General features: G+C 52.4%; 1 protein-coding gene across 2 annotated transcripts in view; it reads right to left on the bottom strand.

Moving 5' to 3' along the window:
- DSP (desmoplakin) overlaps positions 1–17,500 on the bottom strand; it is a 45,755-nt gene extending 28,255 nt beyond the window's left edge. Inside the window, exons 1-4 of one of the 2 annotated variants that reach the window (XM_058668513.1) lie at positions 16,957–17,500; positions 3,876–3,978; positions 1,551–1,699; positions 374–548 (exon numbers count right to left, since the gene is read on the bottom strand). In XM_058668513.1, coding sequence (XP_058524496.1) covers positions 374–548; positions 1,551–1,699; positions 3,876–3,978; positions 16,957–17,129 — 600 coding nt within the window. In that variant the 5' untranslated portion in view covers positions 17,130–17,500. The remainder of the gene's footprint in view (positions 1–373; positions 549–1,550; positions 1,700–3,875; positions 3,979–16,956) is intronic. The other variant, XM_058668518.1, reaches the window with a different exon arrangement.
- Between the last annotated feature and the right edge of the window lie 8,383 nt (positions 17,501–25,883).

Genomic DNA, 25,883 nt, shown 5'->3' with positions numbered 1-25,883 from the left:
AGCAGTTCGAGTCCTGGCTGCTCATTTCCAATTCAGCTCCGTGTTAATAACCCCTGGGAAGACAGGGGAAGACGGCCTACACGGGCGCTCAGGCCCTGTCACTCATGTGGGAGATCTGGACGGAGTTCCAGGCTCCTGGCCTTGGCCTAGCACAGCCCCAGCTGTTGCAGCCATTTGGGAGAGCAAACCAAAGGATGGCAGTACTTCTCTCTCTTTAACTGCATCTTTCAAATGGATTAATGAGACAAAATTCTTTTCTGTTAATTGTATAGGAGGAGCATTGAAAAACTATATATGTGAACCATAGGGCTGAAGCCATCACAGGCATGGGGTGCCCACGCAGGCTTGGGGTGCCCATGCAGGCACTGCTTACCCTTTGCTGCCTCATCCACCCCACACACTCGCTGGTGAGGCGCTTTGTGAACTCGTCCCACCCGGAGCCGCTCTGACACGTATATCCTCCACCGCCCTTGGAGCTGGCCCTGCGCACTCGGGGGACGCTGATGGCTTTGTAAAGGGCTCGCATTTGCTCCTGGAGCTGCAGCAGTCTGAAAGAAAGGGGGACCATTAGGGCCCTGCAGGAAAGCAGCTAGGAACACCTGGGCCACCACCGCCTTCCCGGTCTCCCGGTCTCCTGGTCTCGCTCAACACAGACGTCACAAATGTTGGCTAGGGGGACTTACTTTTCTGTCTACCCAAAAAACTTCTGTTTTGTTTTGCTTTTAATCTCAGCAAGTTGCTCAAACACGGTCATACCACAGGATGCCAAAGTGCCTCGGCTGAACCTGAAGGCACCTTTGGTTTTTCTGGAGTTTTGCCCTGGGGATTTGCACTGATCATATCAAGCTTGACTCGATGTGGGGTTTATCAAGTCAGACACTGGACCAGAACTTTCTATCCCTCCCAAACAGAGGGACATCAATATTCACTCTGCAAAGTAAGAACTAGAGCGGCCGGTACTGTGGTACAGCCGGTAAAGCTGCTGCCTGCTATGCCAGCATATGTGTGCTGCTTCCAGTCCTGGCTACTCAACTTCTGATCCGGCTCCCTGCTTATGTGCCTGCGGAACCATGGCAGGATGGCCCCAAGTATGTGGACCCTGCACCCACGTGGAGACCAGCAAGAAGCTCCAGGCTTCAGTCTGCCCAACGTGGCCACCGCAGCCATCTGGGGAAGTGAACCAGCAGACGGAAGAGCCCTCTCTGACTCCCCTCTCTAACTCTGCCTTTCAAATAAGTCTCTAAAAAAATCAAGCGAATAAAAACTAGCGTTTCTGAAAGGCCACACTGTCTTGGGCAGGCCTGTCTAATTCCTCACAAGGCAGCTGTGAGGTTTGAACACAGCGGGCAGGGCCAACCTGCAGAAGAGGCACACAGGGGCAACAGGGCCTCTCCAGGCCTACGTCAGGGAGATACAGGCACCCTCGCAGCCTGGCCTGCCCCTCCCAGGGTCCAGCCCCGTGTGCTCCTCCCAGGGCCAGCCCCGTGTGCCCCTCCCAGGGCCCAGCGTGCCCCTCCCAGGGCCAGCCCACCGTGCCCCGCGGACCTTACCTCTTCTGGTAAGCGTCACACGGCTGGCCCATCTGCCGCATCTCCCGGAGCAAGCTGTCGGTGACTTCCATCTGCTCGTTGGCCTGCGCAAAGCACTCATCCAGCTCTCTGCTCCGGGCCAGCTGTATTCCATCTCCATACTTCAGTTCCTAGAAGAGAATATGCATGATGTTGCCAGGAAAGGCTTCAGGGGAGCAGATGGCAGCTAAACTTCCGGCTGTACTTGGCTTTTATCTATTTCTTTCTTTCTTTCTTTCTTTTTCTTTATTATTGGAAAGGCAGATATACATAGAGGAGGAGAGACAGAGAGGAAGATCTTCCATCCATTGATTTACTCCCCAAGTGTCTGCAACAGTTGAAACTGAACCAATCCGATGCCAGGAGCTTCTTCTGGGTCTCCTACGCTGGTGCTTTGGGCAGTCCTTGACTGCTTTCCCACGCCCAAAGCAGGGAGCTGGATGGGAAGTAGGACCGCCGGGATTAGAACCGGCACCCATATGGGATCCCGGGCATGCAAGGCGAGGACCTTAACCACTATTCTATCGCACCGGGCCCTGTACTTGGCTTTTAAACACATTCATGGGATGCTAAACTTGGCCTCGTTTCCATAGGTTAAATGCCTTCATCACAAGACGCGCGTGCAGGGCCGGTCTCTGTGTTGTAAAGGGAAGCCACGGGGAGCCTGCTTTGCGTTCAGCACAGGAATGCAGACAGCTCTTTGAGCCTTGTGGGGCTGGGGAGAGGGGCACGCTTCACCGCCCCATCTAGAGACAACCAGGGCTGAAAGCACACTGGATTGCTGACCCCAAATACCTGAACTAAAGCCAAGTGCTTTCTGAAATGGACAAAATTACCCAGGTGCAAGAACCCCATGACACCCCCACTAAGAACACCCCGATCACCTCCAAACAGAACACACGGATTGCGTGGAAGATGTGCGTGTTGGACACAGACCACATACCGGGTGCTCTGGGAGCAGGTGCTTGCCACTTGCAGCCCTGACATGAAAATATCAGCACCTGGAACACAGCTCCTTGGCTGGAAACGCAATCCATCAGGAAGGGCAGCTACAGCCTCACCATCCCCGGCCTGTTTTTAGCAGCTGCAGGGCAAACGTGAATGCTGCCACGTTTTAAAACACAGAATTACTCAGCTAAGATCAGGAACCTGGGATTTCTAACCCTGAATGAACGAGACCCTAAGCTACCTGTTGTGCTAAGCGGCTGTCACAAAAATCCCAGAAACTTGACATGTTCCTCATCCCCCATAACTAAGTAGGTGAAGCATAGGGTTGACACTGTGGCACAGCCAGTTAAACTGCCGCTTGCAACAGTTGCATCACATGAGCACAATTTCAAGTCCCGGCTGCTCCACCTCCAGTCCAGCTCCCCGCTATTGCACGCGGGAGAGCAGTGCACGACGGTCCAAGTGCTTGGGCCCCTGCACGCTCGGGTGAGACCCGGTTGGCGTTCCTGGCTTCTGGCTTCAGCCTGCACCAGCCTCAGCCATTGCAGCCATCTGGGGAGTGAACCACTGAACGGAAGAGCTCTCTGCTTCTTCCGCCACCCCTTCCCTCACTGCTCTGCTCTTCAAATAACTAAATCCTAAAAGAAAAAAACTTATGCATATATACAAAAAAGAAACAGGTGAGGCTGCATTTCTAGAAGGAAAAAGTATAACCAGTCACGTACACACCAACCAACGGCTGAAATTCCAGAAGGGAAGCCTTCTGCAGTATAAATATGTGTGAACACTGGGATGCCCACACTCCACTTACATTGAGGAGACATGCCCTCCAACTCATGTTCAAACCGATTCTCACTAGGAAACACAGAGAGGGGGGATCTCACAGAGGCGTGTGGGGCCCACACATTACTCGAGAGTGGGTTATCTACGGAAGCCAGTGGTGTGTGGCACCACTCCTGCCCGCAGCAGGGCCAGAATCCTGAAGCCAAGCTGCCTCTCTAGTCTGCAGACGAGGTCTGAGCTCAGCAGTGGTGTCCGCATTAGGAGAAGGAGGCTGGGCAGGTGCCGGCCAGAGGGCGGTGGGGGGCTGTGCGGGGAGGCTGGGCAGGTGCCTGCTGGAGGGCGGGGGTTGTGGGGAGGCTGGGCAGGTGCCGGCCAGAGGGCGGTGGGGGGCTGTGGGGGGAGGCTGGGCAGGTGCCTGCTGGAGGGTGGGGGCTGTGCGGGGAGGCTGGGCAGGTGCCTGCCGGAGGGTGGGGGTTGTGCGGGGAGGCTGGGCAGGTGCCCGCCAGAGGGCGGGGGCTGTGCCGGGAGGCTGGGCAGGTGCCCGCCAGAGGGCGGGGGCTGTGCCGGGAGGCTCACCGGCTGCACGATGAGCTCCGCCCGCATCAGGCAGTCAGCGCAGTTCTGCAGCAGCTCCTGGATGGTGTTCTGGTTCTGGTGCCTGGGCATGGTGCCAGTTTGGCTGAGGAGAGAAATGCAAACAAATCAGCCATGAGTTCGTTTTGAAATCATTTGGAACTTTCAGAAAGGCTGCAGTCTGACACAAACCCTGCAGACTTCAAGCCGATTCCCTGACCACCCAACTGGTCCTTGGCAGCAGGCTCATTCGGCGTGCTTTTTTTTTTCTTATTGGAAATGCAGATTTACAGAGAGCAGGTAAGACAGAAAGATCTTCCATCCACTGGTTCACCCCCAAAATTGCCATGACAGAGCTGAGCTGACCCAAAGCCAGGAGCTTCTTCTGGGCCCCCATGTGGGTGTAGAGTCCCAAGGCTTTGGGCTGTTGTCTACTCCTCTTCCAGCCACAGGCAGGGAGCTGGATGGGAAGTGGAGCAGCTGGGACTCGAACCAGTGCTCACACGGGATCCTGGTGTTTCCAAGGTAAGAATTAAGCCATTGAACATCACGTGGGGCCCATTCAACATGTATTTCTAAATTTGGCCTTTTCCTGGAAGGTGTGTGGTAGGAAATTTAAAGAAGAATATTAGAGATGGCACAGAGTTTAAAGAAAGAGAAGGAAACATTAATAAAACAATCTGAGGGCTTTTTTCCCAAGATTTATTTTTGGGAAAGGCACAGTGATGGGGTGGGCCGAGGGGGATGGCTAGAGGAGACACACACACACACACAGGTTCCATCCCAAATGGCCCCAGCTGCCAGGGCTTGGCCAGACTGAAGCCATGTCGGAAGCGTTTGAGCCTCCACCCATCTCCCAGGCACACCAACAGGAAGCTGGGTCGGAAGAGCCAGGACTTGAACAAGTTTCCCAAGCGGCAGTTTAACCCACTGCACAATACTTTAAGAGACATTATGCCACTGCACAGCTTAAAAGAGAGTTAAAATCCATCAAATCAGCACGTGACGTCTGTGAGACAGACTCATTAGTACAAGAGGAGCCGCAGTTCCTATGGGGTTTGGTGATCCCAGGGCCAGCCTGGGCTCGTTTCCGCCTGTCCAACGCCTATCTGGCACACTGGCCTTACTCCTGAGTGTGTGTGTGTGCGTGCGCGCGTGTGGAAGGGTTTCACTGCTGAAAAGGGAGCGTTGGCAACACAGGCTGTTACGCGCAGCTGGGACGGGCTCACAAGCATGTGGGAACCTCTCCCACAGCACCTGACCATGCCTCATATCCCCAGAGGGAAGCACTTCGCTTTTGCTACCACCTATCTGAGGCCCTCCCTGCATGCCAGGCCCCTCAACAAGTCAGCACTGGCTGGCGGGTGGGAGAGCAAGCCAGCCTCCCGGGAACCACTCCCAATGATGACAGCAGCTCCCTGAGGCAGGCCCAGGCAGGGCGTCTGAGCCATCCGCCTATCAAAACAAGGAAACGCCCCCGCCTCCCGGGGGACGCTGCCCAAGACGGGCCAACTGGCACATCCCTCCTACTGCTGAGACCTACAGACTACCTCCCAGCCACTGTCCTAACTTGTGCAGAATTCCACCCGACAGAATCCGAGCCACTCCGCGATGCACCTGCTAGAAAAACAACAGGCAGAGACAGAGGAAAAAGTTATGAAACACGGAAAATGTTGAGCAGCACAGGGTGTTTGGGAATTAGGGAGATCCTAGGTCCTTACGCCGGTTTTCCTGATGGAAGAGAATGAGAACATGTTTCTTGGGAAACATGCAGCAATTCTGCGCGGCAACCTATCCGCAGACTGACTGCTGCAGAGCATGCCAGCCCCCGGGCCAAAGACAGTGACAACCCGAGTACAATGGAAAACTGGCTTCTTCCATGACGTACTACGTGTGCCAATGTAAAAACCACCACTGACTGGGCTGCAAGGGTGGAGGCCGCTGGGGAAGCTGGGAGAGACACACATGAACTTCTCACTTCAAAAATCACACATGCATTTATTTGGGAGGCAGAGAGCTAGATACTAGACACGGGGAGTTCACTGAGGCTGGGTGGGGGCTGAAGCCAGGAGCCAGGACCACCACCAGTCTCCCAGGCTGGCAGGAAGCCAGCCACTAGAAATCAAACCTGGGGACTCTGATGTGAAATGGAGGCAAAGCGCTCACACCCAAGAACTCTGCACAATCAGGACAATCTGATCGTAAACCTAAAAGCATTCCAAGAAAACTGCGTTTAAGGGATCCAGAGCAGTAGCTTAGCAGCTGAAAGTCCTCGCCTTGCACGCACGGGATCCCATATGGTCACCGGTTCTAATCCCAGCCACCCCGCTTCCCATCCAGCTCCCTGTGTGTGGCCTGGAAAAGCAGTCGAGGACGGCCCAAAGCCTTGGGACCCTGCAACCACATGGGAGACCCGGAAGAAGCTCCTGGCTCCTGATCGGTTCAGCTCCAGCCATTGCAGACACTTGGGGAGTGAATCAATGGACAGATCTTCCTCTGTCTCTCCTCCTCTCTGTATATCTGACTTTCCAATAAAAAGAAGATAAATCTTTTTAAAATTCATTTAAGGGCCCGGTGGCGTGGTCTAGCAGCTAAAGTCCTCGCCTTGAAAGCCCCGGGATCCCATATGGGCGCTGGTTCTAAGCCCGGCAGCTCCACTTCCCATCCAGCTCCCTGCTTGTGGCCTGGGAAAGCAGTTGAGGACGGCCCAAAGCTTTGGGACCCTGCACCCGCGTGGGAGACCTGGAAGAAGCTCCTGGTCCCGGCATCGGATTGGCGCGTACCGGCCCGTTGCAGCTCACTTGGGGAGTGAAACATCGGATGGAAGATCTTCCTCTCTGTCTCTCCTCCTCTCTGTATATCCGGCTTTCCAATAATAATAAAATCTTTAAAAAAAAATTCATTTAAAAGTATTACAAATGGGCAGAGGCAAGAGTCTTTCTGAATTAAAGAGTGCGTACAAAGCTTTTTTCTTTTTCCTAAATATTTGTTTTTCATCCACTTGAAAGGCAGAGCAACAGAAAGAGAGGAGAGAGAGAGAGAGAGAGAGAGAGAGAGATGTTCCATCATCTGGCTCATTCCCTGGTACCCAACCAGCAGGGCCGGACCAAGGCAAGCCCAGGCATTCAGAACTCAGCCCGGACTATCGGGTGAGGGGCAGGGACCTGGCTGCGACAGTACTGGCGTCCTCCCAGGCACGTGAGCATGAGTGGGAGGCCGAGAACCCAGGACTCAACTGGCTCCTCAAATACACGATGCTGGTGTCACGAGTGGCGGCTTAACATGCAGCACAACAGCCCTTCCAGGAGCTGCTGTGAGACCAACGTCATTTGACAACAAAATGTAAAACTCACCAGCTTCTTCCCAAAGCTCCAGCTAGTTACACAACACTTAGGAACACACTGCGGCCAGGAAAAGGGGGCAGGTGGTGCGCTGAGGCACGTATGTATCAGCTTGGGTTGTCTCTACCTGTTAGTCCTCCCTGCACTTTTAGATTATAGGTATTTTTACTGGAAAGGCAGATATACAGACAGGAGGAGAGACAGAAAGATCTTCCACCCCCTGGTTCGCTCCCCAAATGCTGCAATAGCCAGAGCTGAGGCGATCTGAAGCCAGGAGCCAGGAGCTTCTTCCAGGTCTCCCATTAGGTGCAGGGTCCCGAGGCTTTGAGTCATCTTTTACCACCTTCGCAGGCCGTGAGCTGGATGGGAAGTGGAGCAGCTGGGACCTAACCAGTTACCCACATGGGATCCTGGTACTTGCAAGGTGAGGACTTAGCCACTGAGCCACCAGGCCAGGCCCACCCCCTGGTTTTTGAAGACTCTTTGTGCTGGGGGTCAGCTCACAGCTCTGCAAAGACTAGGCTCCGCCCCCACACAAGTCGCTTCAAATGCTTCTGACCTTCCACATCATCCAGGCCTTACAGAAGGCCTCGGGGTGTGTTCACTCCCACCGTGTCCTTGACACACTCTGACGTCCTCCAGTGCTTTCCTCGCACGCGGAAGGGCAGCTGTGACACCTGCACGGCAGAGGGGAGCACAGCCGAAAGCCCGCTTCTTTGGGAGGCAAAGACAAGAAAGGCTGAAGTTCTGGAACAACGGGACACGGAGCCTTGGTATCGTCACCCATTACGCGTGACCTGATCAACCACATTTCATCTCATGCCCTCGTCCCCTCCGCACGCAAAGGCCCCAGGCGATCCGAAACTGTGCAGCTAGCTATGAGCCCTGTACATGTGCTTTCTTCCTTTACATAAAGTCCTTTTGATAACGTGTGTGATACATTAACCACGGGAAGAGAAGACCACCAGCAGGAGTGTACAGACATGTGGCCTTGCCATTAATGCTGCCAGAGATGCCCTCAACCCATTCTGTATGTTGCGGTTCAGTTCTCCACTACGCCCCCGACTGTCGCTTCCCACTAACGTACCCTGACAGGCAACAGACGGCAGCTCAAACGGGCACATCACTGTCCTCCTGTGGGAGGCCTGGATGCAGTGCCCGGCCCGACTGCAGCCTGGCCCAGGGCCTGCAACAGCGGCCATCTGCCGAATGACCCTGGAAATAAGAACTGTGATTTTTACTCCTTTTCCATGAATAACTAAATACAAATCGAAAAGACAGCAATAAAATAGATCGATTATAATAACAACAGATTAGAATAAAAATTATTTAAATTGACACATCATCTATTTCTGGAATTTTCCTCTTGTATCTCCACCCGCAGGTAACTGACACGGTGACAAGTGCAGGAGAGACACAAAGATCAAGTGCACAGAGGCAGTGTGGTCCCAAAGGTACGGCCCCTTGGCCTATTTTGCATTTGCAACAGGCCACCCCCGTCGGCAGTGAGGCCAAAGACCTCCTTGGCCAGCACTGCCGGGCCAGACAGGAAGCCAGCTGGACACCTTGCAGGTGCCTCGGTCCATCTGAGATCACAGACGGGTGCCAGGGAGGGGCAGAGGTGCTGGATAAATGCACACAGAGCCAGTTGGGCCTACAGGTGGAAGGGTTCCCACCAGTGAGGTGGGCGTGACACCCCGTACACCACCAGCCAGGCGCAGCAACCCAGACTGTGCAGGAGGGTGCTCCAGGGAGCACACAGGTGTTTCTAAAGTGCCGTGTAACCAGACGTGCGGGGCTCAGAGCATTCATTTTATATGCATATGCTTTTGGATCATTTGTTTGAATCTCAGAAAATGCATCTAAAATTACTTCGGCTCATTCATCCTATAACTCTCATATTGGAAAAACTTTTAAAAAACATATTTAAACCAATACGAGAGTCGCTAAGACTGGCACTGTAGTATTATGGGGTAAGCTGGCACCTGCAGTGCCAGCATCCCTTATGGATGCCAGTCCTGGCTGCTCTACCTCTGATTCAAATTCCTGCCAATGTGCACAGGGAAGCAACTTACAGTTACCTGGGGAGTGACCCAGCAGGTGTAACTTTCCCATCTCTCTCCTTCTTCCCTCTCTGTAACTTTGTCTTTCAAATACATAAAATAAAATTCTTTGTAAAACAAAGTCTGCTCTGGTTCGAAGTTACTAAGTTTTCTCTTCAACTGACACAGTACACTTCAGAAAAATGCAAATCCCTCCCAAGCGTGAAGAAATAATTTTAAATGGGACTTTCTTTCTAATCTCAGAAATATTCATACCACTGCTTCTACTCGGAGAGGGGAGATTTTAAATCATGTTGAGAACAGAACTAACTAACTAACCCAAGGTTGTGAAATTGTTAAAATGTATTTCAGTGGTATGGAAAATTGAAAAGACCAGCTTCTTAAAGATCAGTTTCTTAAAACAAGGGAATTTACCTGCATCAAATCAAGCAAAGGAATATTGATTTCTAAATTGAACAGCCGACTTTGGAAAAAACCAACATTCATCCTTGAGAGTTTTTCATTCTCTGAAACTGCTTCACCTTCAGACTCACCAAGGCCAATGATGCAACTGCCAAGAGAACCTGCTGCACAAACATTTGTTCCTTAAAGTTGAACGCTGAAACTCGTTTACACAAATCACGGCTTCAGTGTTTATACAGACCCTTCTTCAGTGCTAAAAGAAAAACCCATCCTGGTCTTCTCTGAGGACAGCTCACCAACACACGTGAGTGACTTTCCTCCGGGTGTCTCCTTCCCCATTCCTCCTCTGCCCCAGCTCCTTCTTGATTCAATCAGCAAGGGGAGTGTCCGTGACTCTCTCTGTGTTCAGGTTCAAGGGATAAAGTCCAGGAAACACTGGATAAATCTTCGTTGGCCATTGTAATTACGTAACGCATGGCTACTGACCTCAAGGCCTATTTGCTTAGCTCTTTATCATGTTTCGAGGCATTTCTCACATACAATAAGGGAACTTCTTCAAAAGCTTGTAAGTGAAAAGGAAAAAACACATGTCTCCTTCTTCATTTCAGGTTGTTAGCTTACCCTCCAGACCCCAGAAAGCCCTCACACACCATCTCTAGTGCCAGGTGCCGGTCTCCAGAAGCTACAAAACAGATGCACTAGGCCTCCACGTGGACTCTAGCTATTGGCGTGCTGGTGGCCCTGCTGCTGGGGTCACGGCTCCCCCACACTCAGGACGCCGAGGTTTGCACAGACAGTACTGAGTGCATGTCTAGCTGGCTGAGTCAGGCAGGAGAAAAAAACAGAAGACCAGCTCAGAACGTCGCCTCTTGCTACCCTAATTCCAAAAGCTCCCCCAGGGAGTGCAGCCAGCGCCTCCCCCCCCCCGTTTCACCCCCACCACATGCAAAAAAGGGTTTCTTCTTAGAGCGTGCAGGAAGACGGCCTCCTCTGAGTCTTTATTTTGTCCTCGTCCATGAGCTGTGAATTCCTTTCTGGGACACTCGCTCTCCATTTTTACACTGTCAGTTTGCTGGACTTCAAGGAGGGGCACAAAGCAATCATGTGTCATGGACTTCACCGGGACTTTGAAGCCACGCAGAGGCGGAACGCACACCAGCTCGGTCCCTGCAGGTGCACACCGAGACATTGAGCACACAGGAGTGACATCCACTCACGGACAGGCGGAACACACACCCAGCTCGGTCCCTGCAGGTGTACAGCCTGAGACACAGCACACAGGAGTGACATCCACTCACGGACAAGCGGAACACACACCCAGCTCTGTCCCTGCAGGTGCACAGCCTGAGACACAGCACACAGGAGTGACATCCACTCACGGACAGGCGGAACACACAACCAGCTCTGTCCCTGCAGGTGTACAGCCTGAGACACAGCACACAGGAGTGACATCCACTCACGGACAAGCGGAACACACACCCAGCTCTGTCCCTGCAGGTGCACAGCCTGAGACACAGCACACAGGAGTGACATCCACTCACGGACAGGCGGAACACACACCCAGCTCTGTCCCTGCAGGTGCACAGCCTGAGACACAGCACACAGGAGTGACATCCACTCACGGACAGACGGAACACACAACCAGCTCTGTCCCTGCAGGTGCACAGCCTGAGACACAGCACACAGGAGTGACATCCACTCACTGTGCCTGGAATATCTGCACCTGCCACAGTTAGGGACACTGACATCCAGGGTGGAGGTGAGGCTGGCACAGGACTGTCCTCACCTGAGGACAAGTCCTCACTTCCTGAATTCTCCCTGAGGGGCTACTGTTGTTAGGACACAGCTCTGAGATTTTAATTTACATTTCTGTCTGGGTCCCAGTCTATCATTTTAAAGACATCTCCTGCAGCAAATGGGTTGGGGCAAGAAAAGGAGAAAGAGAAGAATGAAGAAATGAATTGGGTATGCAGGGTAAGGCATTCTCCAGAATTCCTAACACTGCTGGAGGGGCTGGCGTTGTGGCAGTGAGCAAAGCCTCCCCTTGCAATGTTGGCACCCCAGATGGGCACTGACTGGAGTCCCAGCTGTCCCACTTCCAATTCATCACCCTGCTGATGGCCTGCTGAGGCAGTGGAAGACGGCCCAAACGTGTGGGCCCTGCAACCCAACGTGACAGACATGGAAGACTGGCCTGGCCAGGTCCCAGATGTTGCGGCCTTCTCAGGAACGAATCGCTTGATGGAAGATTGGAGTCTTTCCCTCCCTTGCTCTGTGACTCTTTCAAACAAATCAATCTTTAAAAATAAATAAATAAGGGCCTGGCACAATAGCTCTGTGGCTAAATCCTTGATTTGCATGTGCTGGGATCATGTATGGGCACCAGTTCATGTCCCAGCTGCTCCACTTCCCATCCAGCTCCCTGCTTGTGGCCTGGGAAAGCAGTCGAGGACGGCCCAAAGCCTTGGGCCCCTACACCTGCATGGAAGACCCAGAAGAAGCTCTTGGCTCCTGGTTTCGGATCGGCTCAGCTGCAGCTATGCAGCCACTTGGGGACTGAACTAGCAGATGGAAGATCTTTTTGTCTATCCTTCCCTCTGTAAATTGGCTTTTCCAATAAAAATAAATAAAGCTTAAGGGAAAAAAACTGGCTTAAACTTTTAAAAAATAATAAGTAACCATTTGAGACAGTTCAGAGAGAATGACACTTTTCCTTATTTTTATTTAAAGGCAGTGTCACAGAAAGAAAAGGAGATACAGCGAGAGACACAGCTCTTCCATCTGCTGGCTCACTGCCCACGTGGCAGCATGCCCGGAATGGGTCCATCTGAGGCCAGCAGTCAGCTCCTTCTGGGTCTTCCACGTGGACGCAGGGCTCAAGCACTTGGGCCATCCTCAGCTGCTATTCCAGGCCATTAGTAGGGAGCTCATAAGTGCAGCAGCCAGGACTTGAACCAGTGCCCACATGGGATGCCAGAGCTACAGACAGAGGCTTAACCTGTGACGCCATGGCACTGGCCCAGAGAATGGCACATCTTAACAGCACGAAAGAAATTAAGCGGGGATAACATATGAACATCTGGTCCTTACAAACCCAATGCCAAACAGACATTTCTATTTGGAATTATTTCCCTATGCAAAAACTTGCATTGGTAGGATGGAAGCCTAAAAGCTCACTGCTAAGTTTTCTGGCTTTCCATCAAAGAGCCGACTCCTCCCACTGCCACATTCTCAGGTGTCAGACAACGCTGGGGATGTCATGTTCGTGTCAAAGTGTCTCATTCCAAGCAAGCCCTTAGATGTGTTTCGAGAATCATCCCATTACAGTGTTCATGAAACTGAATTTCACATTCATGAAATCTTTCAAAGACTCTGCCCCTCCCAGCCCAAGGTGCTAGGGGTGAAAGGGAGCGTTTTATTGGACGTCACTTCAAAGGAATGACTTACTGTCCAAATCTTGGGGTCTATGGGACCACAACTTTGACCCATCCCAAGGGGCGGGACCACTGAACCAGTCCGCAGGAGAAAGTAGAAAGCCAAGGGGTGCGGCAACGCTGTGAGCTAGGAGTACCAAGGGGTTCTGGCTGAAATGCTCCTTCTAGAACCTTCTAGAACCTCCAGGGCTGGAAAGACTGGTTAGCTGAGAGTTGAGGGAGACTCCCTCGGTCACACCCACTCCTTCACTCCACCCTAAGAAGTCAGCATGCAAGCGTGAGGCACATCAGCAGTTTCTTCATTCCCAAGACATTTGAATCACCTGACCAACAATGAAACTATGTATCCAGAGAAAAAAGTTACTGTTGAAAGCTCTTGTGTCTCATCCAGTGGATCTGGCCAACAATTAATCAGCTTAATGCAGAACCCTATTGTCTTTTATTCCCCTAAGCAGACGAAAATCCAACAAGAGCATTACTCAATGAACACAATGGTTATGAAACAAATACTTGCCAGGAACACAGCAGATTGAAAATAAATAGAAAGTCGTGTTAGCAAAGAGGTGACAAGCAAAACAGATGAATCTTACTAACAGACTTGATCTTTTCTTGGGTCCTGGGATATGCTGGACTCAAATTCAGCTCAGCCACTCACCTTGCCCTTCCCTCGCTTTCCCACCTGTCGAGTGGCAAGGTTACTGGGAACCTGAGCTCACATACAGGTATCCCTGGCACATCACCGCCTGCTGTTTGACAAGTAATGGTACTACTACTGACGAGAGAGCCGATATTTTTTACAAAGTATATGAGCTAACTAAATTCAGTAAGTGTGCCAATGACCCTCCCTCGGTTAACTTAACCTGAATCTTAACTTCAGTGGCTTGCCGGGAAAGTCCTTAGAACACGCACACTGTGAGTCACCAGGCCCGCGCCTGTTTTCTCAGGCTCTACCTTGCCTCTCAGCTGAAGCTGCGGCTCCACCTGGGCGAGGCCTGCTCTCTCATCCCACTGCCACCTCCATGAACACTTTCATTACCTCCCTCCCTCGCCGGGGCAGGTGCCAGGGCTTCCTCGCACCCACACCTTCTGGGAGCCCCTCCCACTGTGGGCTTCAGTGTAGGCCTCACCGAAAACCTACCACGGCTCGCCTTTGCTCCTCTGCCTCTCAGCACACGGTCTCCCTTCTGCGCTCACAATGGCCCCTCAGCAAGGAGATGGCTTGCGCTTTTGCCCCCTGGAATGCTCGCTGCTCACCCCTGACTACCAACTAAACAAATTCTAACTGAACTTTCTTGCTATGGAAAGTCTGACTAGCCCCCTCCTCTGGGCTCCTCGGGGAGGCAGCTGGCACCTCTCCTGGCCCTGACCCTTTCGCACGCCATTGCTTGTGCACCTGTCTTCCTGGAACGCCTACTCCCCAGTGTGGGTCTTCCCAAATCACACAGTGCCAGCAGCAGGTGCTCCAGCTCCACCTACGGAATTCAGAAGACTGTGGAGTCACAGGCCTGTCCTACTTACAGGCCACTCTGTGGAGGCACAGGGAGGACCTACGCAAGAGGCCCTGGGTTCTTACACCAGGCTGGCAGGAGTGGACGCCGCTCCCGGGCATGTCTCAGCTTGTTAGGGAACCCGGTATGTGCGACCCTTTCTCCCACTCTCAAATTCACTGCAAAAACAGACCTGTTCTGCTCACGCTAAGAAACAGTAAGTTAAATTTTAAAATAGACATCAAATAATGTCATCCCTACCAGTTTCAGTTCTGAAATCCTGAGACCCGAAGAAAAGGCTGTCCGAACATTTCAAGCACGGTATTTCTGAAGCTTAAGGACGATGTGCTAATCCTCCCACCAAACCCACGGGGTGACCTGTGAAGGGTCCTGTGGGGCTTTGGTAGTGGATTGCACCATAAATGTGAAATGTAATCACACGACCCTGCTTCAGCTGAAAACGGTGCCCCACGCAGCAAAATCTAAAGTTTACATTTTCAAACCCACGTTGTCAAGCCGGTACCACGGATCAATCATTAACAAAATACTAAACGGAAGTTGTTAAATAACCTTGCCCGAGATTCCATCCAACCTTATTCAAAAACAAGACAAAAGCCAGGCAGGTGGCAAGGGGTGGGGTGGCCAAGTGAGATGGAATACTGCCCTTAAAATGTCAGCAGGCAGGAGAGACAGCCCGGTGTGAGTGAGGGAAAGCTGAGCTCCCTATCCATTCAAATCAGTTTATTTAAGGAAGGGCTAAATGCACTCACTTCAAAAGTCAACGCCACACAACTCAGCCAGCAGGGTGGCAGCCTTTGAAAAAAAAAAAACCTGTCAAAATCCAGCCAGCGGTTTTCCTATCGATGTGTGTCTGTGTGTGCTTTCAAAAGTAAAAACAAAAACACCAATCACCTGTACTTGGAAAACTCTTGGATCAGAAAAAAACATTTCGGGTTGTGACTGCAGGACACGGAGCAGAGGGGCCGGAGCTCCCTGGGCAGAGAAGCCACTCACTTGACAAGGTGCATTCTGACAAGAGCCCCCTGCACACAAAACTATGATGTAACCAGAAAAACAGGCCGCGCGGGCCGGACTCCCGCCCGGAGCCGCCAGGAGCTGGAAACACAGGGTCAGCACTTGCGGGCTGTGTGGGAGGCGGCAACACCCCTCCAGGGCAGGGCGGGCGGGACACGGGGGAGGGGACTCGTTGGGGGAGGGATGGCACACCTTGGGCACCCCAGAGCGCCCCCCCCACACCAGCAGCGAGCAAACACAGCATCCCCCAAGCAGGCCGACTTCCCGCCGGGGTCTGCCTCCCCTTGGGCAGGCGAATGTAAAAGCCATAGTCGGATAATACAGACTTCACCTTGGAAAACAGATGGGAAGACTCCCATTAAGAACCGTTTCCAAGAGGAATCTTAGTAAAACATGCATCGTGAACCAAGGAAAGAGCTCGCAAGAATCTTCTGTACGAAAACTACGCGGCAGAGAAAGAGTTACGTGGGTGGATTAGGGTTAACAGAAAAGATAAGCGACCCAGGCCAGCAGAAGTATGTTAAGCACTAAAAGCTACTAACAGCTACGGAAGGACCCTCGGGCCTGTGTGTATGATCTCTACACTTAAACTCTGCCTTTTCCCCGATCCGGGAAGACTTGGAGGAAAAAAATCCGATTTCAGGGATCGGTAATATAAAACAAATAAATACACAAACCAAACTTTAAAAGCCAAGTTTCTGATTCCTTGCGTTTGCTTGGCCTGTGTTCCCTGGAAATCCCCCGGGAATATGTTTGTTCAACCATTGGGACAAATTTTTCTGATTGTAAATAAAAAGATTGATTGATACGCTCCGGATACAAACAAGAGAAACTTGTTGGTAAAAGTCAACCGCGCAGGAGTGTTTTCCAGCCGCTCCGCCCAGCCCCGGGCCTGGGTAATCAGGGTTCGGCGGCTCGGGGGGCCCTTCTCCAAACAGTCCGGCGCGGGCAGGGGCCGGCAGGGCGCGGCCACCCCGACGGCCCCGCACCCCCGGGCCCCCGGGCCCCCGGGACCCCCGGGCTCCGGGAGAGCGCCCCCGCGAGCTCCGGGACGCACCGGCGACCCCGCACCCACCCCGGGCTCCCGCGCGCCCTGCGCAGTCCCCGGCCCCAGGCGCCCAGGGCCAAGCGCAGAGCCCGGCCGGCGAGACGCCGCGCGCAGCCTGGGGCGCAGAGCCCGGCCGGCCCCGTTGCTGTTTGACTTCTGGGTGTGAGGGTCGAGCCCCAGCCCCCGTCGCCCGCGCGCTGTCTCGGCGGAGGCCACCGCTGCCGCTGGCCCGTAGCATGGTGCTCGGCGCCGACGGCGCGGGGCCGGTACCCACCCGTAGCCGTCGGAGTTCTGGTCCACCGTGCAGCGCCGCGAGTAGTACATCCTGCTCGTGCCCCCGCCGCCCCCGCCGCCCGTCACCTCGTAGCGCAGGTCCGGGCCGGACTCGGCGCGGGTCAGGCGGCCCAGCGTGTTGATCCGCGGGTGGGAGCCTCCGTTGCAGCTCATGGCGACGGGCACTCGGGAAGGGGCGAGGCGCGAGGCGCGCGCCCGGCGGGCGCTCGGGCAGTCCCGGGAGGGCGGCCGGCAGGGCCGAGGGGTGCAGCGGGCGCGCTCGGGGCTGCCGCGGAGCGGGAGCTGCGACGGGAGCTGCGGCTCGGAGGGCGGCGAGGGCGCAGAGGAGCCGGGGCGCGCCGGGGTGTTGGTGTTGGTCTGCGGGGCCGCGAGTCTCCTCCCCGCTGGCAGCCAGCGCCCGGGCCACACCTGGCCGGCTCTTCCCCGGGCGAGGGCGGGGTGCGGCCTGCCCGCCCCTCGGCCCGCCCTCCGCGCCCGCCGGGGGACGCCAGCAGGGCGCGGTGCCGCGACCCCGGGCGCAACTGCGAGCGCTCGCCCGGCGTGGGCCCCGAGCGCCGACCCGGCTTTGGAGGATTGCTGTAGCCCCCGGGAGGAAGTCGCCTGGAATGGAAGAGCCGCCCGCTTGCACACTCACTAAACGTGTACTTTGGCTCATCCCAGGAAGCGATAGCGACCAGCGGAGAAACAGGAGGACGCGTACTGGATGGGGTTGGTTTGGGGCTTTAAAAAAAAAAAAATAATGCAGTAATCCAGGAAATAACTTAAGAAGTCTGATTTCTGACATGTAACACCGATTTGTTTTAATACAAAGAACCACCAATTTCTACAAATCTCCCCATAACTAATGTCTTTGTCATGACGATGAACAGGACACTACAGCCGTCTTTACGTGGGAGAATGTGAAACTCGAGCCTGCGACTTCCCCGCTTCTCCCAGCGGCTCCTGTCCCCCCAGAGCACTCCGGTTGCCTGTCGGTACCCATCTCTTGGGTGTCTTGTCCCTACCAGGGGACAGATAGCATCCCACTGGGCACAGAGGAAGGCTTGAAGCCAGAACGTTGCAACAGCCTGTTCCAGGGCCACTCCCATTTAATGGCTGCGAGTGAACTAGCCTTAAGTGCCCTCCGACAACGCGCGGAGGGGATCCCACTGTCTGTCCCACCGCTGCTTCAGGTCACTTGCAGGCTGGCAAATCAGCCTTCAGGGAGCACGGAGATCTTTCAGTATTTCTCTTCTGTCCCAATAAGGCCAGACAATTCGTCCCTAAACTGTAGATTTGTAAAGTATTGTTGAATTGAGGGGAAAAATTACAAAAGAACCCCCCCAAAATCAAACTACAATTGCAGATTGTAAAGGATGTTGGTAGTTTTGTAAAGTTTTGAGGAGGACGTCACCACCTGGCTCCCAAACGCTGCAGGGACACTTCAATGGACCAGGCTCAGGGAGTCTTAGCAGTGACATTTAAACACCACAGCTGGAGACACAGTAGACTTCGTAAAAGCAACACGCACATCCTTGAGGCACCTCCCGTTTCCCCAGTGAGCACAAAAGCTCCCCTCAGCCAGGGGCACCTGGGAGAACCCACGTGGGGCGTTCAGGAACGTTGGGGTTCCCCGCCCCCACACTCCAACCTGACTCCTAAACTCCTGCAGCAGCTCCCCCCCAAAGACCTGCGGCTCACCACCACGCAGACCTGCAGAGACAACGCAGGTGAGAGAGAAGACCAGCGAAACATGTGGATTGATATGCGAGAACCCAGTCCTACCCACTACACTGGGGTCTAGGCTGGCTCGCGGTGCAGCGACCATCGTTCTGATCCTGGTGCTGCAGCTCCCTCGGGCAAGAGGTCAGTTGTTTCATGTGCCAAGTGGAGATGCTAAGAACGCTTGCTCTCCAACTCTGCAACGACCTAGAGAGAGTAACAAATGAGACTGGGAAACGTGGCTTAGAGCTCACAGGTGTCACCCGTTAGGTCAAGGACTTGTTGAATGTGAGTCTTTCTGCTTCGTGAGTCGCTATACCTCCCCCTTGGGCACACTGAACACTCATTTATTCACATCTCCTGGTTGGACTTGATTGGACACTCATTCATCCAAACCAGGCATCTGCAGCATTAGTGCAGGACACACCGAGAGAATAAAGCAAGATATTGTTCCATAGGTCAGCAAATGGAACAAGCTAGAAAACAAGCAGCCAATCACTGCAGTGCGGCGTGAGGCGTGCTGTGTGAGCGTGGCGCGTGACTAGAGTTGCAGGAGCGCTGCAGAGAGGCTCCCAGAGCATGGGTCTACAGCGAGCTTCCTCCACAGTCTCGCCACGTCTTCCTGCGCTGAGCCACGCAAGGACAGCTATTTCTGCCCTGCCACTTGTAAATACTGTGCTGGGACTGATAGCGACAGGTCACTGACGGGCAGCCTTCTCTTAGCCGACCTTGGAAACGACCTTGCATTGGGAAAGAGCCATTGCTCGTGTACTGAGCACATTTTTAAAGCTGCACGGAACGCTTTGATTTCGGTGACAGTTCCATGGGGGGGTCCCCACATCTCATTGTTGGTAAATGATACCCGTTAGTCACAGGAAGAGTTACAGCCCTGAGCTAAGATAACTGTCCTGCCTGCCTTGGAAGGCATATCTTTTTTTTTTTAAACGATTTATTTGTTTTCATTTGAAAGGCAGATTTACACAGAGAGAGATCTTCCACCCACTGGCACATTCTCCAGATGGTCACAGCGGCCAGAGCTGAGCTTCCAAAGCCAGGAGCCAGGAGCCGGGCATTTCCCTGGGCCTCCCCAGGCTTTGGCCCATCCTTCGCTGCTTTCCTAGCTCATAAGAAGGGAGCTGGATCAGAAATGGAGCAGCCTGGAGTAGCAGAACCAATGACCAATAGGATGCCAGTTCTGCAGGCAGAGAACTAGTCTGTTGAGCCACTGAGCTGACCTCCGGGGAATTTTGCTGAATCGCACCAACAGAGGCTTGGATTAGAACTAGAACTTGAGGCAAAGGGAATGCCTACTACAACGGCAAACTATTAAAATTTTAGTAGGATGCACGCACACATAAAGGCATTTCAAAAAGTTTATGGAAAACAGGATTAAAAGGTGAGTGTTTATTTTGGTGTTAAAAGTGTTTAAAATAGGGGCTGGTGCTGTGTGGTACAGCAGGTTAAACTGCCCCCTGCAGTGCTGGTATCCCACCCGAGTGCCACTTCCAATCCAGAGTCACTGCTGCTCCAGTGGGCCCACCTCACTGGTTAGGTGCTTGGGAAGGCAGCAGAAGACGGCCTAAGTGCCGAGTCACATGGGAGACCAGGACGGAGTGCCAACCTCTTAGCTTCAGCCTGGCCCAGGATGGACGATCTTACACTCCCCTCCCTATATATAACTTTGCCTTTCCAATATGTAATCTAAAGAAAATTTTAATTTAAAATCCATGCATTTATTTTTCTTACTGTTCCACTTGTGTTTTAAAATATGTATTTATTTGAAAGGCAGGGAAACAGAGCAGCACTTGCACGCACTGGTTTTCTGCCCTCCAAGCCCACAGCAGTCACTACTCGGTCAGTGTGAAGCCACCTCCCCCAGATTCCAATGCAGATCTCCCTTGTTGGGGCTGGGACCCAACTATGACTCAATGCTTCCCGAGTGCACGCCTGCCTTCTGGCTTTTCCATCAGTATACAAAAATCAGAATCCTTCAGGAATCAGCAAGGAAGAAGCTAGGAAATTAAATCTGATCTGCAGTGTGCTCTGACAGGCAAGGGAGACATCTTAACTAGTCCTTTTTAAAGATTTATTCATTCATTCATTTATTTGGAAGGCAAAGAGAGAGAGACAGATCTTCCATCCACCGGTTCACTGCCCAAATGCTCACAAAATCCAGAGCTGGGCCAGCTCAGAGCCAGAAGGCAGGAACACTCAGGGTTCCCTGGCGAGCAGCAGGGATTTCATACCTGAGTTATCGTTGCTGCCTGTCAGGCGCATCAGATGGGCAGCAGGGGAACCGAGCCCTGAACTGTCGCTTCTGTGTGGCAGACAAGTGTCTCCAGTGATAGCTCACCCACTCCAGTGAGCGTTCGGCTAGCCAGCCTACAAAACACACATTTTAAAAAGATCTAGTTTATCCATTTGAAAGGCAGAGTTACAGAGCGAGAGAGGTCTTCCTAGGCTGGCCGGGAGCGAGTCTCCCACAAGGACACAGGTCCAAGCATAGGTGCATTAGCAGGGAACTGGATTGGAAGTGGAACTGCTGGGATTCCAACTGGTCCCCATATGGGATACCAATACTGCCATGCTAGACCACAGCCCCAGTCCCCAAACTCACATTTTAATGAAATAAAGTAGTGGGTCCCCAGATAAACTTCTCTGGTTTGTCCTATACTTAAAAATGTCAGTATTTTGTTTTATGATACTGTCACTGTATCAAAATTCCTGTCCAATCAGGCATGAATGAACACATTTCAGAGTAATGATTTGCTATTGACTGGAAGCCAAGAGACTATCTGAAGGGGTATTTCGCTGCACTAGACACAGAGCTGTCGGAAACAAAGCAGCCTGCTTGCTCTGCAACAGCCAGGCCAGCAGGAATGTCTCATTGCATTCCTGAAGGTGAGGTCATTGTCTTCACGGCCTCAGGTCCAACACAGGGGTGGTGGGCCCTGCAAGCCCCTCCTCTGCAACCAATCTCACCTAGGAAACCTGACAGCACTTAGCATCTGTACTGACATCATGGTGTACAGTGCTGCATACCACGATGTACTTACCTTCCATTCAGTATTATGAATCACCCAGTCATGGTTTTAAGTGTATTAGACAGGCGTTTATTTGGCCTAGCACTTCAGACGCTGGTCAGGACACCTGCATCCTGTCTTGGAGCGCCTGAGCTCACTGTGCACCTCCTGCCCCTGGTCAGTCTCCTGCTGAGGCAGTCCCTGGGCAGCGGTGGGCACAGTTCAGGGTGTCCGAATCCTGCTCCCTGCTTGGGGGACCTGGAGAGGGTTCCGGTGTGCAGGCTTTCACCGGTCCTGGCCGTTGCAGGGATCAAGGGAGGGAACTGACAGTTGAGGACCCTTCTCTGTGTCTCTCTCTGTGTTGTGTATCTCCAGTTGATAAGTAAGTATTTTTAAATGGGTAAAGGAGTACATAGACTGGCCTAACCAACACCCTGCCAATATCAAGGAACAACTTCATTTGCTTTTTTGGATGTAGATGCATTGCTTTGAACAAGAGAAATCAGGGGTTAATTTACATATATAAAATAAGGGGCTCCAGTAGGGGGAGGCTGCAGGGGCTCTCCTGCTGGGCTGCTGCTCCCACTGGGGAGCATGAATACCAACAACAGACAACTGTGGACCTGTATGTGAGCTGGGTTGGGGGAGAGCCAGGCTGGGCCAACCAACTGTATCCACAGTTCAGGCATGAGCCAGGCTGTTTGGGCTTTGCCACAGCATCAGCTGGCAAGTGCTGGGACTGGGGCAAGACTGCAGAACCACCTGACAGGTACGAGACCCAGGGTTGGGGTGGACTTGTTAGGGAAAGTGTGGGCACCTCTCTGATGAGCTGCAACTCCCACTGGTGAGTATGAGAACCAGGGCTAGGGACAGGTCTGGTTAGACAGACAGCGGTACCTCCTGCATGAATATGGGCTAGAGAGTGAAGTCAGTTGCACTGAGCTAAGTTTCAATGTCCATTGATGTATGTAAGAGCTAAATGGGATACAGAAGAGACTGCGTCAGTCTGCTGCATATACTGGCAAGCACTGGATCCAGGCCTGGGACCAGGCCCAGTGGGGGTTGTTGGGGGTCGCCCCAACTAGGCTGCAGGTCCCACAGTGAACATGAGGGCCTAGTGTGTGGTGGGCAGGGGCTGGGCTGGACCACAACATCCATTGGTTTATGTAAAAGACGGGGTTGGAGATAGAACTGACTCAGCAAATTACAACTACCAGTGTGTGTGTGTGTATGTGTGTGTAGGCTGACAACGGTGAAGGACTCGTGTGTGTGTGTGTGTGTGTGTGTGTGTGTGTTTAGACTGACATCAGTAAAGGACTAAGCCAGACCCAATACTGACAATCACACACCAGAGTCAGGTCCGGGATTGGCTCAGATGAGATTTCTGTGGAGATCCCCCCAAACAAACTGTTGGACTCAGAACTCCAACCATGGGGAGAACTGTAGGACCTGTGGCCGGACCGTGGAGGCATATGTCAGAACTGGACCTTCTAGGTGGCTAAGACAGAGCAGTGGACAGCATGCCCAGATGCACATGGAGGATCTGGCAGTCCACTGGGGCCTGCAGAGGGCTTTTGGTGCCATAGCAGAGGAAAGAGGGAAGAACAAACTGCTCAACTACCCCAGCCAAGTGTTGACAACAAATATCTGGGCAGTTTCTTTTTCCCAATGAATTTTTCTAACGCAACTTTAGATTTGATATGCAAGTTCGTATTCAGTTTCTCAATGTAGCATTCCACCAGCAGCATTTCCCAACCTCACACCAAACACCTGGCTGTGGTTGCTTTAACAGGTGCACTGAATTCCCAGCAGCACTTGGTTTTGGAAACGGCTCTCTGGAACCGGCAAGGTGCACATCCTGCCGCGTTCCTCGTGAGCACCCTCCCCTTGTTCTAGAACTCTTCACACCAATGGTAAACAGTGGTCCCTGTGGATGGAAGACCGTGTGTAGGAACACAGCCCTGCCCCAAGGGGCCACGCGATTCCTCCAGAACCTGCACACAGAACCACCAATAGCACAAACAATGGGGTTTCCTTCTGGAACCTTCAGTGATCTGCGGGCCATTCTTAGGAAGCTGTCGGAGGGGTGTTTTTTTGTTTTGTTTTGTTTTTTTCTTCTGTTTTTGTTAACCAGCTCCCGACAAATTGAGTCAACTCCGAGCTGACCACCAGATAAGCAAGTGTCCCTTCAGCAGGACAAAGAGAAAGTTGAACAACTCAGGAGTCAAGATCAAAGGACTGTTCCTTCTCTACGCTAACTGGATTCAGATGAGCATGGTTGACCCATTTGTAGATTTTCCACCCGAAATGTTAAAATCAGGCTGGCCAGAAACTGAAATGCTTCACACACAAGGGAAGAAAGACCAGCCGAGCTCCACAGCAGTTTCAACAAACCGTGAAGCAGTTCTGTCTTGCAGGATGGGTGTGGAACGGCACACACCATTCTGGCGAAACCTGTCTGACGGCTCCCGCAGTTTTAACTGCTTAGCAATTTGGCTTCAGGTGGAACTGAACAAAGCAAGCAAGTCCTTTCCCACCAAGACACACAGAAACGTCATCTGTCAGCTCTAGACAAACTTTTATTTTGCTTTACTAAATAAGGAGAAAGCAAGCTCATGATCTAGAATAGGAATCACTGCCTCAATAACAACAACAAAAATCAAAATTTCTGTGAATATTTCATGTACCCTGAAGAAATATGTAACATATAAAAGGGGGCTTCTTAAAACTGTTCTTTTTTTTTTTTAACTACACAGGGACCTTTTTTTTTGAGGGACTTAGATCATCATGAAATGTTTCTTGGTTTCAAAGTCAACATTATGAATGAATATTAAGAAAACAAGTGTTTAAATAGACACAGGTGTGGGGCGAAAACTCACATTGTAAGTTTGGTTTTTGAGGCAATGCTTAACTCAGATTTTAGATATTAAAAACTATTTTGGGGCTGGAACAGTGGCTCAACAGGCTAATCCTCCACCTGAAATGCTGGTATACCGTGTTCCACTTCCAATCCAGTTCTCTTATGGCATGGGAAAGCAGCGGAGGATGGCTCACATTCTTGGGCCCCGGCACAGACATAGGAACCCTGGAAGAATCTGGTCCCTGGCTCCTGGCTTTGGACTGGCTCGGTTCTGGCCACTGTGGCCATTTGGAGAGTGAGCAAGTGGCAGTAAGAACTCTCTCTGTCTCTCTGAAAAATCTTACTTTCAAAATAAAATAAATGACTCTTTTAATTTATATGTTAGAAGAGACACAGGGATGTGGAGGCTTGGAGGTTGTCTCTGGAAAATGAATATACGAAAGGGTTATTAGATTACACACCTATAGCAAGAGAATTTTTGTCTTTTTATTTCTTGTTGAACATGAAAGGCAAAAGTGCAGAGGTAGAGACAAAGGCACAGAGAGCATCCGTGCTCTGGCTCCTCGCTCTGAATGCCTGACTGCAGCAGGCTGAAATCAGGAGTGGGAAACTCCATCTGCACCTCCTAAATGGGTGCCAGGGGGCGGAGCAGTCGCGGCGTCGCCCAGGGTGTGTCCTGGCAGGGAGCTGGGACTGGAAGTGGAGCGAGGACTGAGCCCTGTGAGTTAGGGAACTGGCACCACAGCCTGTAGCTTAATCCTGCCCCAGCGCAGTCACACTTGCTCAGTAGCAATGTAATCATAAACTTTTCTTTTGCAAATTTCCCACTCCCTGGGATTCACTGTTTTATTTCTTCCTGTTGCAGAGCTGTCTTCATTAATTTGCCTCCACCCTGCCGTAATTTAATGCTCATATCTGCTGTTCATTGCTTAAACAGTGCTCTCCTGCAGTCGCCCAGCTTTCTCTTAGAGACTGCTTGCAGCCCGCTGGGCAGTGTTGCAGTGTGCACCTGCTCACCATCACGCCTTGCCCTGCCCTGGGCTTGCCAGACCCACTGCTCTCTGCCCAGTGGCTTCACCTTCTTGGTTTACCCCCTCATTTGGGTGGCACTCATCTTTCACCCACTTCTGTAAGAGAATACACAGGTTCTGAGAACTTGGAGGGCTGAAAGTGTTCTTACTGCAAGAGTCACAAACCAAGGCCAAGTCCACTGTCACTCCCATTGTACTTCATGTCTGCCCGTGTTCCAGGCCTTTGCTTTGTCTGCTCAGAGGAAGGTAAACACCCCCTACCTCATGGCCCTCTGCTTGCTTCCCTCGGCTC

This window comes from Ochotona princeps, chromosome 1, assembly GCF_030435755.1.
Source record: "Ochotona princeps isolate mOchPri1 chromosome 1, mOchPri1.hap1, whole genome shotgun sequence".
NCBI classification, from domain to species: domain Eukaryota; kingdom Metazoa; phylum Chordata; class Mammalia; order Lagomorpha; family Ochotonidae; genus Ochotona; species Ochotona princeps.
The sequence above is the reverse complement of the archived record's forward strand: the minus strand, read 5'-3'. Positions and strand labels throughout refer to the sequence as shown.